The sequence below is a fragment of the Penicillium diatomitis genome, assembly GCF_028827545.1.
Source record: "Penicillium diatomitis strain IBT 30728 chromosome Unknown utg000003l_segment0_segment0, whole genome shotgun sequence".
Classification (NCBI taxonomy): Eukaryota; Fungi; Ascomycota; class Eurotiomycetes; order Eurotiales; family Aspergillaceae; genus Penicillium; species Penicillium diatomitis.
Window position 1 is genome coordinate 3,217,757 of NW_026623175.1, and position 16,608 is coordinate 3,234,364.

General features: G+C 51.9%; 6 protein-coding genes across 6 annotated transcripts; 3 read left to right on the forward strand and 3 right to left on the reverse strand.

Moving 5' to 3' along the window:
- Positions 1-315: 315 nt before the first annotated feature.
- N7539_003195 (cytochrome b5 reductase family protein) lies at positions 316-1,494 on the forward strand (the record flags this gene model as incomplete). The annotated part of the gene is made up of 1 exon (XM_056932797.1): positions 316-1,494. One exon carries the CDS (start codon positions 316-318, stop codon positions 1,492-1,494), a length of 1,179 nt encoding a protein of 392 aa, XP_056792756.1.
- Positions 1,495-1,797: 303 nt separating this feature from the next.
- N7539_003196 (O-phospho-L-serine:2-oxoglutarate transaminase) lies at positions 1,798-3,200 on the reverse strand (the record flags this gene model as incomplete). Its single annotated transcript, XM_056932798.1, has 2 exons — positions 1,798-2,367; positions 2,436-3,200. The coding sequence occupies 2 exons, from the start codon at positions 3,198-3,200 to the stop codon at positions 1,798-1,800; spliced, it is 1,335 nt and encodes a 444-aa protein (XP_056792757.1).
- A 2,486-nt stretch (positions 3,201-5,686) lies between these two features.
- On the forward strand, positions 5,687-8,167 carry lysF (homoaconitase LysF; the record flags this gene model as incomplete). Its single annotated transcript, XM_056932799.1, has 3 exons — positions 5,687-5,692; positions 5,760-6,229; positions 6,295-8,167. The coding sequence occupies 3 exons, from the start codon at positions 5,687-5,689 to the stop codon at positions 8,165-8,167; spliced, it is 2,349 nt and encodes a 782-aa protein (XP_056792758.1).
- A 521-nt stretch (positions 8,168-8,688) lies between these two features.
- N7539_003198 (uncharacterized protein) lies at positions 8,689-9,915 on the reverse strand (the record flags this gene model as incomplete). Its single annotated transcript, XM_056932800.1, has 2 exons — positions 8,689-9,553; positions 9,614-9,915. 2 exons carry the CDS (start codon positions 9,913-9,915, stop codon positions 8,689-8,691), a joined length of 1,167 nt encoding a protein of 388 aa, XP_056792759.1.
- A 1,895-nt stretch (positions 9,916-11,810) lies between these two features.
- N7539_003199 (purple acid phosphatase family protein) lies at positions 11,811-13,466 on the forward strand (the record flags this gene model as incomplete). The annotated part of the gene is made up of 1 exon (XM_056932801.1): positions 11,811-13,466. The coding sequence occupies one exon, from the start codon at positions 11,811-11,813 to the stop codon at positions 13,464-13,466; it is 1,656 nt and encodes a 551-aa protein (XP_056792760.1).
- Positions 13,467-14,106: 640 nt separating this feature from the next.
- On the reverse strand, positions 14,107-16,536 carry pabA (aminodeoxychorismate synthase pabA; the record flags this gene model as incomplete). Its single annotated transcript, XM_056932802.1, has 1 exon — positions 14,107-16,536. The coding sequence occupies one exon, from the start codon at positions 16,534-16,536 to the stop codon at positions 14,107-14,109; it is 2,430 nt and encodes an 809-aa protein (XP_056792761.1).
- Positions 16,537-16,608: the final 72 nt, after the last annotated feature.

Genomic DNA, 16,608 nt, shown 5'->3' on the forward strand with positions numbered 1-16,608 from the left:
AGTCTCTCCATCGTCGAATCTGGACAACAGACAATATTGGGGTTGAAGTCTCAGATGATTCTCTCCTGAACCTCGAGAGAAGTGACTGTCTCGAGTGGAGGTAAGTATCCACGAGACCAAGTTGATCGATGCAAAAGTTTCGCCAAAGGGGGCCTGTGGATGAAAGAAGGAGTGACGATCATCCAATCGGCAGTCCGACGGTGGTCCAACCCAATTTCCACGCTTTCCCCGCGGTCTTTCAGCTTTCTGGATGGAAGTTCTGGCTAAAGCGTTCTTTCACTATTCACCAAGTCTTCCCTCCGCTCATATTCTTCCATGAAATCGTCAATACCCGCTTCCTTCCGCTGTAGCTGCAGCAGGTCGACTCTGCAGTCGGTCGGTGGCCGATCGCGCCGTCATGCATCTACCAGCTCCTCCGCATCCTCCACCGCAAATGCGCCCACTCCGTCTCGCAAAGCCCGCTGGCTAGCAATCGCCTTTGTGAGCGTCGCTGCCGCCAGTGGAGGCGCCTACGTTCGAGCCCAATCTCCCAAGTCTTCAGAGCTCAACCCAGAAACATTCACCAAATACTGCCTGGTCTCTAGAGAGCCCGTGTCCCCCTCGAGCAGTCTATTCACTTTACGTCCCAAGTACCCCAGCGACAGCAACTACGATATCTACGAAGAAGCTTGGCGGGCGGGCGTATGGAGTGTCATGTTCAAGCAGCCTCAGCTCCAAATCGGCCGAGAATATACACCATTGCCTACAACAGCAGCGACCGGGCTGTCTGTCGACGAAGAAAACGAAGGGTATCTGCGATTCTTCATTCGCAAGGATCCCTTTGGAGAGGTGTCGCGGTATCTACATACTTTGAATACAGGGGCCGATATCGAATTGCGCGGACCTAAGATCGAGTGCGCGATTCCGGAAGAGACTCGGAAGATTCTCTTCATCGCGGGTGGGACAGGAATTGCGCCTGCGTTGCAGGCGGGTTATTCATTGCTGAATCGGACTACGAGCACGAATCGACCACAGATCCATATCGTTTGGGCCAGTCGATTGAGGGCAGATTGCCTGGGTGGTGTCAGTGACACGCTCAATGCCACGACACAGGTCTCGGCAAGCGGATCGTGGTTCTCAGGCTGGTTCGGCTCATCATCAAATGCAGTCCACGACGGCGTGGATACGAGAGTATCTTCGCCACAGGAGCCGTCGCTGATTGTGCGGGAACTCGAAGCGCTCAAGTCACAGTACCCTGGACAAGTGACGGTGGATTACTATCTGGATGAAGAGAATCGATTCATCGGGAAACAGGACCTGGCCCAATTTATCAAGCCCGTGGGTGGAGGCGAAGACCAAGACATTCACAACTTGATCTTGGTCTCGGGTCCAGAGGGCTTCATCAGTTATATGGCTGGTCCTAAGGTATGGGCCCAAGGCACAGAGCTTCAAGGTCCCCTACGTGGAATTATCAAAGAATTGAATCCTAAGGGCTGGGCTGTTTGGAAGCTGTAAGTATATATTTTCAGCAAAAGAGGCCTTTCTTTTGGGAATCATGTGTATCATATTATACGTTGCGCTAGTGAACACCGCCTCTAAACAATGACAGGAAGTTATGTCGGTCATGGTCTTTTTTTGCGTAGGGTTAGGTTTTTTTTCGCGATCCCTCTGCTCGCATAGGACCCTCAGTGAGAGAAGCCGACCCGTCAACTGGAGCAAAGAGTAGAGTGCCAATCCAGATGATCTCACTTTCTTGAGGTGCCTGAAATCGGAGGGTCGTTGGTTCTTAGTTTGAGCTCTCGGATCAGATAAAAGATTTTAGTGTCCTGAGGCAAAGTCCTCCAGATACTTGACCAGCTTCTGGACATTTTCCAAAGGCACGGCATTGTAGTTGCTTGCACGCATACCACCAACACTGCGGTGACCCTTGAGACCCTGCAACGAACGCTTCTCGGCACCGGCGATGAACTCCTTCTCCTTGGCATCATCACCGCCACAGACACGGAAACAGATGTTCATTCTGCTGCGGACGGTCTTGTCCGGGACCACCTGGTACACTTGGGGGTATTTGTCCAAGACACCGTAAATGAGCTCGGCCTTTTGATCGGCAATCTTCTCCTGGCCGCCGACCTTCTGGGCGCCGAAGATGTCCATGAGATCACCCATCACTTTCCCGGCAACCCAGAGGTTGAAGATAGGGAGAGTGTTGTAGAGAGAGTTGTTCTTGGCAATGGTGGCGTAATCGAGCACAACCGGACCGGGAAGTCCTCCGATATTCAAACGGTGCAACAAAGCTGGAGGGGGTGTGGCAGTCAGAGGGGGCAGAAGATCCTTGCGAACAATCACGATCGTGATACCAGTGACACCGATGTTCTTCTGAGCACCACCCTACAGTCACACGCATTAGTTTCACACACACGGCATAATTCCAATTTTGTTTCGGAGTGATCACTCACAAAGATCACAGCATACTTGCTAACATCAACTTTCCGGCTAATGAAGTTGGAGCTCATATCCGAAACAATCAGGCGCTCGTCCTCGGCATCCTGGCCTTGAGGCTCCAGCGCCTTGGGGAATGCCGGGAACTCCACGCCGTCCACAGTCTCGTTGTCACACATGTAAACGAACGCAGAGCCCTTACCACCCTCCCGCTTGGTCGGGGTCAATGACCAGGTATCTTCAGCGGGAATCTTGCCAAACTTGCCGCCATTCGCTTTGCGAGCATCCACCGCCACATTGACATACTTGGAACCGAGCAATCGAGCAGCTTCCTGGGAGGCCTTGAGGGACCATGAGCCCGTGACAAGGTAGTCGAGCTTCAGCTCTTCATCGACTTCCTTCTGTAGCCTTTGGAAGACCAATTCATCGATGTGAGACTTGTCGGCATCTGGGTTGGCTCTGGACAAGTCGGCTTCGGCACGGCGGCGGCGGCGCTCGATCCAGACCGGAACAAGGTTCTGAACTACGGCGCTGAATTCACCACTACCACCACCTTGCATGAAGAGAATCTCGTAGTTATCAGGGATATCGAGCAGGGCAGTAAGGTGGGCTTTGGTGTCGTCGAGAATCTTGTTCGCGGTGGGGGAGCGATGGGAGATTTCTCCCAGGCCGAGACCGGAGTTGTTGAAGTTGACGAAGGCCTGGCCGGCGGCCTCAACCACGGGAGTGGGCAGAGGAGCTGGGCCAGCGCCAAAGTAGGAGATTTCGTGCCTAGAGGGCATTGTGAATAGATATCGTGGGGTGGTGAGGAGGGGTATACAAGGAAATATGGAGAGGAGGGACAGCCGCGGGGACAGAAATAAATTGTGTAGCAGGTACACGCATGTCGAGTCATCGGTGGACCCTGCGGGATTGCGCCGCTGGGGTGGATCAGCCTTAGGAGTCATCACGCCAGGTCCGGAAATGCACGCATTTGTCTCGTTTGCGAGGATCAGAACGTCCGTCACTGTTCTGCTCTCGTGCCCGCCACGGAAGTATTTCAATTCAGTAGTCTCGGCAATTTTGTATCGTTAAAATTTGGCAAATGGCGAGCATTTTCGGTCGATGAACGGCACCCAATCTGTCTGTGCTGCGTAGGAGACATCCACTTTTCATGTTGAAGTATGAAAATTGCTAATGACGCGAATTCCAGCTCAACCGTCTCATTCTCTCAGGCCCAAAAAGAGACCCTCCCGGTAGCTCGTATGATTTGGCTATCTTTTTACAAGGAGAATGGAGCTCACCGTATACTCGGTCTATATCCCAATGCACAAAGTAGGACGCGACTATACACTTCATTGTACAAGCATGATTGATCATCGTAGCGGGTTGCACTAGTCCGAGTTCGGCCATCCAGGCTAAAAACACCTTGAAATCTTATTTTCAGCACAGATAAATCTCTTGTAGAAGGCATTCGACGTGGAATACAATCACCAGCGCTGATCTCTCATTCAAAAAGGGTGACTGGCAATCACCGCGTCGTGCGTTGACCAGTGGAAACGAAGTCAGGTCCCGTCATTCAGAATGTGAGAAAAGACCAATAAGCCCAGTGTATTCACCGACGCCGGTTTGATCAAAAAGAAGAGGGTTGCGGTAAAATGAGTCTCATTTTGAGTTCGATCCTTCAATATTCGGAACAGAAACTTCACGGACGTCGACTTGTCGGAGCTTGGATCACCCCGTATTTCAAAACTACCACCGTGATTCTTCAGCTCTAACGGATCCAGCCAGTCTTTGTATGACGAGGGATTGAAGATCCATTCATACGTTTAGGAAAGAGCATCAGCAACGGCCGCCTTGCGATTATGTATTTGCGGGGATTGAAGAGAGTGTGAGGACATTCGCGGGTTATCTAGTACTGGAGTTTGAAAATCTTTTGATGTATTCGTGCATTATTCTTTCTGGCTTGACTCACTCGTCTTCCCGCGAGACTTCACGTGCGGAGATAAGCAGACTCTTTCTTTGAAGTTCGCGGCTTCATTTGGTAGTTGACGACACCGCCAAAGCGTACTGTGACTGAGCTCTCATTCGATTGAGTGGCCTTTGGCTTGACCGGTTTCTGTTCCCCAGATTCATCTCTACCCATTTTGATAGATGGACAATCCAATGATAGACGATGATCTTCTTAACCCGCAATCAACTCATTGTGAAAACGTTTGAAGGATGTTTCGACTGCCCAGAATACCAACAATTGACCGCAATTGTAAAATGCGACTGATGGACAGGCTGCTCAGCTGGACTCCTAAAAGCGCGGTTCGTTTCACAGGTGTCTACCTAGTCGTCTGAACGGAAGGAAAGAGCTTCCGCCTGGCTTATGGCGCATCGATCATCTCGCAATTCCGGAGAGTCATGTGTGCATCCCATCAGCCCACAGATACGAAATAGTCTCGCTGATGAAAGAGAGATGCTGGCGGGGGAGAGCTTGTAGTGGGAGAAGTGTGTACCTCAACATCCGAAATAGGAATGATGATATATGCCAATTTAAATGAGTGGAATTTCCGATGAGGCTCTTTGTATTTTGCAGTGCAAATCAGTACGAATGCAAGCATTCGAGTTTGTCAGTGCCAAGCCTTCTAAATGTGAATATCAATCCTATTGTATGATCAGATAAAGTAATCACGTGACAATGACTTGAAGGGGAAGCTGGAACTCATGGCGAAAGTGCGCATTTTCCACGAGGTTGTACTGAAAGGTACATTCAACGTGGCCAGTCTTTTCTGCCAATGCTTTGACGTAATTCCAGATCCGGTGTTTAATGTCAACCATATTACCATGTTCACTTTTAAATATGTTCTACCAGCCGCCGAAGTTTCTCTCGATACTCTGGTCTTCTTTCTTCAATTCTGCTGATGGCCTCAGTTATGTCGGATGCAATAAGGAGTAGTTTCAAGGCGGTATCCTCGGCAGTGAATGTAGACAGTATATTTTTTGAAAAAACTTATTTAGCCATGAGAGCTGAAGGCCATGGATCACCCTGAATATGCTGACATCGAGTGTACAGCCGATTAGACCTTCTGCCTGACGGCTGACGCTAAAAAGCCGATGTCGGCTGGGTCGAATGGTCATCACGTGATACCCTGATACTGATGGAGTGTACGTCATCCAGACAGCAGCCAACCAGAAGAATGATGAGTCACCTCATGCATTCCCCAGTCGCTCATTTGCCGAAAGCCGGGGAAACATTTTCGAGATTTGTTTCGGTGGTCAAGTCAAACAAACACAGGGTATCATGACTGTAAGTGCTCAATGTGGTCATTTTTGAATTGAATCGACGCAAGAACTGACACCGTTCGTCAATGTAGTCCAGACTGATGCCAGCAGGCCGTCAGGCTATGCGCAGTCCCTTCCGATCCCTGCGCCGAACCTTTGCGACGTCTCGCGCGTTCCTTCAGACATTCAACACCCAGCAGGGTTTCCATTCACAGCTCGAGACAATCGCTCCGGAAATCTTGTCATCGCTGTCGTCCAAGGCCGTTCCGCAAACTTTAACCGAAAAGATTGTTCAGAAATACTCCGTAGGACTCGCCAAGGACAAGTATGTCCAGTCTGGCGACTATGTCACAATTTCGCCTCACCGATGCATGACACATGACAACTCATGGCCTGTTGCGTTGAAATTCATGTCCATTGGCGCGTCCAAGATTCATAACCCTGACCAGATTGTCATGACATTGGACCACGATGTGCAAAACAAGACCGAGAAGAACCTCCAGAAGTACAAGCAAATCGAGAATTTCGCCAAGCATCATGGTGTCGAGTTCTATCCTGCCGGGTATGTGACAATGTGACTCTAACTACCTCAGAACGCGACCATATTCTTACAATGGGCGCTTCTAGTCGCGGTATCGGCCATCAAATCATGGCTGAAGAAGGCTTGGCCTGGCCAGGAACCCTCTGCGTTGCGTCCGATTCCCACAGCAATCATTACGGTGCGCTTGCTTGTTTGGGTACACCCATTGTGCGAACTGACGCTGCCAGCGTCTGGAGTACCGGCCAGACCTGGTGGCAGGTGCCCCCAATTGCCAAGATCACTCTGACGGGTGTTCTCCCCGCTGGCGTAACTGGCAAAGACGTGATTGTGGCACTCTGCGGTCTCTTCGACAAGGACGACGTTTTGAACCACGCTCTCGAGTTCGCTGGTTCGGAAGACACGATGCGGAGCTTGCCCATTGATAGCCGAATGACTATTGCCAACATGACTACGGAATGGGGCGCTCTGTCTGGTCTGTTCCCCATGGATGACGTGCTCAAGGGCTGGATGAAGGGCAAGGCTACTCTTGCCGCCATGGGCTTGGCGGACGGTCCGTTCAAGACGACTGCTGCCAAGCGCTTTACTCACGAGGCCATCGAGGAGCTCTTCGCCAACCCTGTGACTGCGGACAAGGGAGCCAAGTACTCCAAGGAACTCTTCCTGGATCTTTCTTCTCTGACCCCGTACGTCGCCGGCCCTAACTCTGTCAAGGTCGCCACTCCTCTCAGCGAGCTCGAGGCTGCTGACATCAAGGTCAACAAAGCGTATCTGGTCTCTTGCACTAACTCGCGTGCCTCGGACATTGCCGCTGCCGCCCGTGTCTTCAAGGAGGCCGCGGAGAAGAACGGTGGTCAGACTCCCAAAATTGCCGATGGTGTCCAATTCTACATTGCTGCCGCCTCCATACCCGAGCAGCTGGCTGCTGAGGATGCGGGTGACTGGCAAGTTCTTGTCGACGCCGGCGCGACCGTCCTTCCCGCCGGTTGTGGTCCTTGTATTGGACTGGGTGCAGGCCTTCTTGAGCCCGGCGAGGTTGGCATCAGTGCCTCTAATCGAAATTTCAAGGGCCGTATGGGCTCGACTGACGCGAAGGCCTACCTAGGTTCTCCCGAAGTCGTGGCTGCCAGCGCTCTCAGCGGCAAGCTCTCTGGTCCTGGCTGGTACAAGACCCCGGAGGGCTGGACTGGAGTCAAGCGCGGCGAGGGCGACGGTATCGCCGAGGAAGACCGCATGCTTACCACGGAGGAGGCCCTGGAGAAGCTCCTCGGTCAGCTTGATGACTTGGTGGCCGAAAACGAGAAGAAGTTTGCTCCTGAGACTGCCACCGAATCTCAGGTCGAATCATCCTCATCCGATACGTCAGGGACCGCTCTAACAGAAGTCTACCCGGGCTTCCCCGAGCGAGTGTCTGGCGAGATTGTCTTCTGCGACGGAGACAATATCAACACGGACGGCATCTACCCCGGAAAATACACTTACCAAGACAACGTCTCCGTCGAGACGATGGCCCAAGTCTGTATGTCCAACTACGACACCGAATTTTCCAAGATTGCCAAGGCCGGCGACATCCTCGTCTCCGGCTACAACTTCGGCTGTGGCTCGTCCCGTGAGCAAGCCGCGACCGCCATCCTGGCCAAGGAAATCCCCCTCGTTGTCTCGGGGAGCTTCGGCAACATCTTCTCGCGCAACAGTATCAACAATGCCCTGATGGGACTCGAAGTGCCCCGTCTTGTCAGCCGTCTGCGCGAGACTTTCAGCGATGCCCAGGGCAACAAGGTTCCTACTCGTCGTACGGGCTGGACTCTGACGTGGGATGTTCGTCGCAGCCAGATTGAGATTCAGGAGGGTCCCAACGGGCCCAAGTGGACTCAGAAAGTGGGCGAACTGCCTCCCAACGTCCAGGAGATCATTGCCAAGGGCGGCTTGGAGAAGTGGGTGAAGAATGCGATTGAAGCGTGAAAAGTGAATGGTCAAGAGGAGGTCTGTCACACCCAAAAGAAGAATAAACGGAAACAGGTGATGATGTATGGCGTGCCATTTTGTCGTGATACCCGAGCTTTGGTTTGAATAGATGCCGGCGCGGAAGAGACATGTTCTATAGATCAGAGTCGAGGTATATGTGTCTGTACGGTACAAATGAGTAATTTCCAGCTCATACCTTGAGTAGTCCTTGGCGATAAATTTCAGCAGCTTATTTGTCTCGGTTGAGTTTGACAACATGCATCACGACACCACGACACGTTGAGAACGCCGAGTAGTAAATTATGACTTGAGGAAGATGGTTCTTTCGACGTGTCAATGGTAGCTCGTACAAACAAATTCGACCATAATCACTGACATCATTCTTCATTCCCACTCTCTACCTTCCACGTCAAAAGTACCACGTAATATTTCTCCATCCCAGTCGGCACCCCAGTTCGCGGCCCTTCCCCATTCTCATACGGCCTCAAAACCGGCGTCTCAGGCACGGACCGATCCATTCACGCCGCGGCCAAAACCTCATTCCCAGACATAACGCCCGCAAACTGCGGAACCAGCGCCGACTGCTGATTATCTTCAGCCTTCAGATCATTCTCCGTTGCGCCCACCCACGTATACGCCCGAAGAGACGCAGGGTCCGCAACGAGATAGATCAGTTCCTTGGTCCCGGGACGAAAGCGAAGCGGGAATTTCCAGTGCAAGGCCCGCTGGATAATATTGTCTAGTTGATCTCGTTTGCGCATGACGGTCTCGAATTCAAAGGTGAGTTCTTCAAGGCTGGGCATGGTGATGAATTTGTTGCCCCAAGCTCTTTGAGAGGGGAACGCAGCTCTGGAGGGATCTGGGCGGGGGTATAGGCGGGCCTGGTGTTGGGAGATGGTGGCTCCTTCATGGAAGGGATTGAGGGCGAGGGGATGATTGTCTTCCCAGAACCACCAGTCTGTGTGGCGGATGGTGATGGTCCGTGTACGCGGGGAGATTTTGATGATTTGTATTCTTTGGACGTTGGGAATGGCGGTGGAAAGGGTGAGGCCTGATGTCAAAAGTTGACGCGATGCCAAGTATGATGGGAATGGGATGATGCCGTTGTGAGATGGTCTATTATCAATCTCATTGGTGGTAGCTCCTCCGACGGACTCTTTCTTCCTCTTGCGGACAACCTCGATTCCATTCCAGATGTTCGACCATGTATCCTCCAAAAAGAATTGCTGGGTAAAGAAATGGAGGTGTTGTACTTGTGATTGTTGTTTGGGGCTCATTTTACTGAAATAATCCCTGGGAGAAAAAGCGTTCTTGACATGTGGAGGACCGCGGTAGAACCAGAATGTATGCTCGCTGACTTCAGCCGGGAGAAGAGAGGCTTCTCTGTAGGTTCTCTGGCATGTTTGGAGGAGAGCGATCAAAATACGTCTCGGTTGGTTTTACCCTGGTCGGAAGCAGAACGCGTTTCCCCGATACGGGGCATTTGTACCCGTGGTCTCGTCTTCGTTGTTGTCTGCACCTCCTGGATCCCTCCGCGCTGGCTGACTCGTATCTGACCAAGGCCTTACGCCCGAGTGCTCCAAAGAAAGTGCGTAGATGCGATTGCGTGCCTCTGGCGGTAGCTTTGTGAATAAGGGACACGCATCTTGGTCGTTTTCGGGCAGTGATGGCTCTAGATCGGGTAGCTTCTCGGTCGAGGGGTCGTCCTCTTTTAGTGGTCGAAAGTCACTTTTATAAGAAGACATTTTCCTCAAGAGGGTGCCTCTTCGGTCCGTGAATGGGCGCTGTAAGTGCAATCATACATGGAGGCTCAAGTAAGGAACTGCAAGCCCAAACGATGAAGCTTGATCTCTTGCATTCGCTGCGGGATGAGTCACTGATATGGGCTGTCGATCTCAGTGTGTGTGTAATGGGTACAAATTCAGGCGGCAGCCGTTGGGTTTCAACGCTCGTAGTTATCCAAGCTCATTTATGCGGGGGTTTGTACTGACTCGCAGCTTCTGCGGTATTTGCGACATCCATCAGCCACGACCCCAGACTCTTTCAGCCACAGTGACGGCTCGAGAAATCCCTGCGTTAGTGCCACCATGATTTAAGACTGCAGGAGAACGATGCCTGAATTCTGAAGAGAGAATCCAGGGAGACAAGAAGTGCATCGGTAGTCCAAGGCTATTCTGATCAATCGTAATCCAAAATGACCGGCGGAAGTACTGTATAGCTTGACAAATGGAGGCCTCCAAGAAGGAGAATATAGTGAATATTGAGGCGGAGTACCAACTGGAGACGCCCAGAAAGGCGGCTTCCGCCCGCAGAAAGTGGGACTGGGACACTGGCCGCTCTGTCATCAGATTGTTATAGCCTAATGTCGTGGGTTTGATTGTAAATTCGTACAGGATCCGGGGATGCTACACCACATTGACGGAGAACGCATGCGATGAGGAATCACTTCGCAGAGCTCAGTTCAATCCACAAGCTTCGACAGTGTCCAAGTACCAGCCAACCGACTGGGACGTACAAGGTCGAATCGGAACCATGGCGACCAGGCTCAGCCCTATTGCCATTGTTCCTCACATACTGTCGCAGTGTGGAACTGTGGATAGCAGTATAACCTCTTTTTCTCGGGCACGAACAAGAGAAGCCTTCCTCAAAATCCGGAGCCACTTGGGATCGCTTGGCATCTCGACAAGGGCGCTTAGTCGTAGACATAAGGCCGGGCCGTCTGATCTTGAATAACTGGAGGGTCTCAATGACGGGGATGAACAGCCACAGATCAAGTCCAGCTGTTTTCTATGATGAGCACGTGTTCGCAACCCCTAGCGAGCACGTGGTCCGCATCGAACGTGTTGGTCAATTCGCAGACGGGTTTTCGTCGCCCCCACGTGCTCTTCTCCCACCTCAAAGACATCACCTTTCAGCTTCAATCAATCAGGCGGACGAGTTTCCATTGTCCCCACGTGCTCTTCCCCAACATAAAGACATGAAGTTTCCAGTTCTATCAGGCGTGGGAAAATCTTTTCCGGTCTCGCTACCAAGTCGAAGCGAATCCTGACAGGTTATGGACAAGTCGTTGTGGTCCCTCCGGCACTAGAACAATCTGAATCGAATCAGGTACCCAATGCGGCAAACAAGTCCGCCGCAATTAGCAGACCTGCCGACATACTCGTCGTCACCCGGGTGCGTCCACATATCTCAAGTTGAACGGCCTCGTGTTCGGTCATAAGCTCGCAATCAAATAGCGTTAGCAAATGTGGACAGTCCCTGTCAGGGACCACATCAAACCCATCCAACGGGACCCTCTCGATCGCCCACATGTTCTTTAAGTAAGCTTCTGGAGGCGGCCCACTCTGGCGGCCAGCGTGCTTTCTCTGCGGTCCGTGCTCAATTGAGTAGTCCATCGAATCAGCAGCTAACTGTGTCCTTCGGACATTGTTCGCAGGATCAAAGCATGCTAACTGTGTGGGCCCTGTACTTGTTCCTTGCGCGCTGATGGACCTCTCTTCAAGAGAGGAAGGTCGTCGAAGCCAATGTCTACCTGCTTGAGAGATGCGGGCCTGACTATTTAACAAGGCAGGTCGCTGCCCGTTTCTGACCTGGCAGCAAGTTGATTCCAAAGCACTCAGTCATCGAGCCCTTTGTCAAAATGGGATTCGCAACCAGCAAGAAACTCTCAGCCACCTTGGCAGCAATGCCTTTGTTGGCTCTTGCGGCCAGTGACAAGACCGGCATCAATTCGCAGGTTCGTCTGGCCTATCATGGCGACAACGGCATGATGGTGTCGTGGAACACCTTCCAGCAGCTGAGCAAGCCTACTGTCCATTTTGGTCTGTCGCCCGACAACCTCAACGAGACAGTGTCGTCCGCCATCTCAGTCACTTACCCAACCTCATTGACATACAACAACCATGTCCTCCTGACCGGCTTGACGCCCGACACAACCTACTACTATTCTCCTTCGTCCTTGGTCGACCAAGCTCCATCGAAGCCCTTCAACTTCACCACCAGCAGAGTTGCCGGTGACAATACTCCTTTCTCCGTCGCTGTCGTCATCGACTTGGGCACCATGGGTGCTCGCGGTCTGACCACCAGCGCAGGCAAGGGTGTCGACCATGGCAACATTCTCGCACCCGGCGAGACAAACACCATCCAGTCGCTGACCAAGTACCAGAATGAGTACGAGTTCATCTGGCACCCTGGTGACATTGCCTATGCCGACTATTGGTTGAAGGAGGAAATCCAAGGCTTCTTGCCCAATACCACCATTGAAGAAGGGGCCAAGGTCTACGAGGCGATTCTCAATGATTACTATGACCAGATGATGGCTGTGACCACCACAAAGCCGTACATGGTCGGTCCTGGTAACCACGAGGCCAATTGCGACAACGGCGGAACTACTGACAAGACTCGCAACATTACATACACCTCGGACATTTGCGTCATGGGCCAGACCAACTTCACCGGATTCAAGAACCACTTCCGTATGCCAAGCGATGTCTCCGGCGGTACTGGAAACTTCTGGTACTCGTTCGATAGCGGCATGACGCATTTCATTCAGCTCGACACTGAGACGGATCTGGGCCACGGTCTCATCGGCCCCGATGAGGTGGGCGGCACAGAGGGGATCAATGCCGACCCCGTCAACGCCACCATGAACGCTCAAACCAAATGGCTCGAGGCCGACCTTGCTGCGGTCGACCGTGCCAAGACTCCCTGGGTCATCGTCGCCGGTCACCGACCCTGGTATCTCAGCCACAAGAACACCACGGGAACAATCTGCTGGTCCTGCAAGGACGTCTTTGAGCCTTTGTTCCTGAAGTACAGCGTCGATCTAGTCCTGTCCGGCCACGCCCACGTCTACGAGCGTCAAGCCCCCATCAACAACGGCGTCTACGATACCGCGGAGTTGAACAACCCTAAGGCGCCCTGGTACATCACCAACGGTGCCGCCGGTCACTATGACGGTCTGGATGCCCTCAGTTCCGACCGTAAGAACTACAGCCGTTTCGGTCTCGACACTTACAACGCTACCTACGGTTGGTCGAAGCTGACATTCCACAACTGCACCCACTTGACCCACGACTTTGTCGCCAGCAACAACGGCAGCGTCCTAGACACGGCTACGCTGTTCAAGAACCGCAACTGCAGCACCGGCAGTGTGACCGGCAGCAAGCCGAGCAGCACTGGCGGCGCCACCGGTGCAGCGAGCTCCACTGCTTTCCCTGGATCTGCCACTGCTGTGACTGTGTCTGGCAGTGTCTGGACCATCTTGGCGGCTGCTGTGGCTGTCTTCGCCTTGTAAATATAACGCTCTGGCTTACTTTATCTTCGGATCTTGACTTAGAGGATGGGTTGAGTCCACTTAGTCCTCAATGTGACAATAGGTAAATAGAGCAATACACTACCAGTTGTGATTTGAAGTGCGAAATACAAATTGATCCGCGGTCCAGATTTAGCATAACATTGCCCGTCTTTCTTGACATTTCTTCTACTGTAGTTCTCTGTTAACAGGGAAGATCATGTAAACTTCGAATAAAGTGTCCTCCATCAGGGTATTTGAATCCTCTCATATCTAGGACTGCCTGCATAAGTCGTCTACGACCAAGATATAGGTATCCCATAGGTCGATGCTCATTCGCGATTGAACTCGTCTACCTGAAAGTGTCGGCAGCAAAAGCGTGGTATTGACGGGAGAGGCCTCGAAAAAGAAAATTTGAATATATTAGTCTATGTGTTGAACTGTACACGGTTTGAGTCTTTCGCTCGAGCGATCGACTAGTCACCTCTAAGTTAAATGTTGAAAGATCTTACACCGATATACATTTCCGTTGCAATTCCATCCCGAAAAGCCATCCGAGCGAATTGACGAAGAACAAGAACCACTATCCAACTAGCGCCGGCACAGACATATGAGAACAAAAAAACAATATATCATGGGGAGCTCACGAGACGTTCTGTGATGATCTGAAGACATTACAGACCGTTCGCAACTTGGTCAACATTTCATCCCATTCACCCTCTGCTGTGCTCAGCGTAGTGACAGCACCCCCGGCACCAATTTTCCATGTCTGGTACGGTTCAGGCACAGCATTTTGCTCTGGTACATGGGTAAAGGCAGTTCGAATCAGGACCGAGAAGCTGCCTCCGCCCCCCAGATCCAGATACCCCATCACCCCGGAGTAGATACTTCGTTTGCGAGACTCAATGTGGCGGAGATGCATGCATGATCGCTCTTTGGGCGCACCGGTCATAGAGCCAGGTGGGAGACAACGCTGGAGCGCTGTGAGACCATGGACCGCCATATTGGAGGACTTCAGCTGAGACATATGCCGCACTGCATGGCCCAGGCTTTCAGGCCGTACTTCGCCCTTGACGTGTGTGATCATCTGGTAGACTCGGCCGTGATCTTCGACTTCGAGAAGTTTTTCGACGTGGACGCTGCCAGATCCGCAAATACCGTACAAGTCGTGGCGGATGAGATCGGCAATCATGAGGTTTTCGGCCATTTCTTTTGTTGTGCTGAGGATTTCACGAGCTTTTAACATGGTCATCTCGGGTGTTTTGCGGACGGTGCCTTTCATGGGTTTCATTTCAAGCATGGATCTGCGGTCCCAGTTGAGGAAACATTCAGGACTGCTGCTGGCGATCTTGGTGCGACCGAGGTCAGCGAATGCGCTGAACGCGGCTGGGTTGTATTTTCTGAGTTTTTTGTATAGTTTCCAGGGGAAGATGGCTTGATCTTCATGCGACTTTGGAGTGGGTAGGATGATGGAGGTTTCAGATGTGAGGCACAACTCGTAAGATTCTCCTGCTTCGAGCTCGGCTTTGCATTCTTCAATCTTTTGCTTGTATACCTCTTCTTGCGGGAAATTGAACTGCACGTGCTGGAGTATTGAGTCCAGAAATTGACTATCGGCAGCTCCGTCTTCTGGGACCGACGAGGATTTCTCTTGGAGAAGTCGCAGTTTCTCGTCTAACCAACCGTGTGACGTGTCATCTGCGGCAGATGTAGATTGTATCACAACTCTCGCAGAAGCATTATCAATGACAATGCTTCTTTCACACCACAAAAGACTGACGTCGGCTGGTGTGTCCTCGCTATTTTGACAATCTGAGGGTACGTCAGAGTAAGCGGGCTGCGGCGAGTCCTTTGGATGAGGAAGACAGGCTAGCCCAAGCTCATATGAGAAATACCCCAGGAAACCGCCCCAAAAAGGTGTCTCTGGGCAGCCAGCATCGACTCGCTTCTTGTCCATCAAGTAGCGAAGTGCATCCCACAGCTGAGTCACCGTCAAGGTGGCTTCCAAAACCAAAGGCTCGGCGCCACCAACCTGATACATGGTCAACTTTTGAGGCTCGGTTCTGTATTCGAATCGCCAGGACCCAGAACTGGGAACAGAGATGATCGTATAGCAGCCATTGGACTGGAACAAAGCAGTCGGAAATCCGGGCTTGTTGAACAGCTCATTGACCGACTCCGCAGTCAAAGGACCAAGTGGGAGGGAACGATAGGCCGAGGAAGACGATGTTGACGCACTCCAGCGAAGCATCTCATGTGCTATCTCAGGGAAAGAATCTGGCTCTCCAAATTTCGTGATCGCTGTGTCAGACAGGGTCGCAGCCCCTCCCCGTCCTACAAGTTTGTTATATGTAAGAGCTTTGCGCCACCAATTCAGCAACAATGTCTTGCAGGCATCCCTTTCCGATTTGCATGATTCCGGGTGGAACTGAACGCCCCAAAAGGGCTTTTGCCGATGACAGACCGCCATTGCAATCTGGCTAATTGACCCGGACTCTAACTCAAGAGGGAGCCAAGCCAGAAAATCCAGGTGATTAGATTGCGCAGCCTGAGACCTATCCAACCCGTCCAATTTGGCGTAGAGCGAATGGTACAAGGTGACCTCCATATCAGGTAGGCTGTCAAAGATATCTCTTCCCGCTGTGGAGATGAGACGAACCTGTCCGTGGAGTGGGTAAGGTAACCGCTGAATCGGCACCCCATGATGCAGGCACAGACTCTGGAAGCCTAGGCAGATACCGAACACTGGAAGAAGCTCGCTGTCCTGCAGATTCCAGATATCTCGCATGATTCCAACGTCCTTGTGCAGATTAGGGTCACCGGGACCAGGACCCAAGACGATGGCTTCAAATTTTCGGAGAAAGTCGTTCATGTTGCCGTTCGGCCAGTCGGAGTCAATAGTTATGACAGTTACTCGGACGTCGAGTGTCTCTTCAAGCATGGCGACCACATTGTAAGAGAATGAGTCGTACGCGTCGACATACAGAACATTTTTTGCGGACGGAGCCTCATTTGGAAGTTTGTGTGACGAGGATGTCCCTTCTTCTTCCCATGTTCCGAGCAATGGCGCCATCCTGAGATCTTTTATGTGTCACCAGTCGAGATGGCCAACGGGAGTGTCAACAAAAAACCAGATGATTCCAGA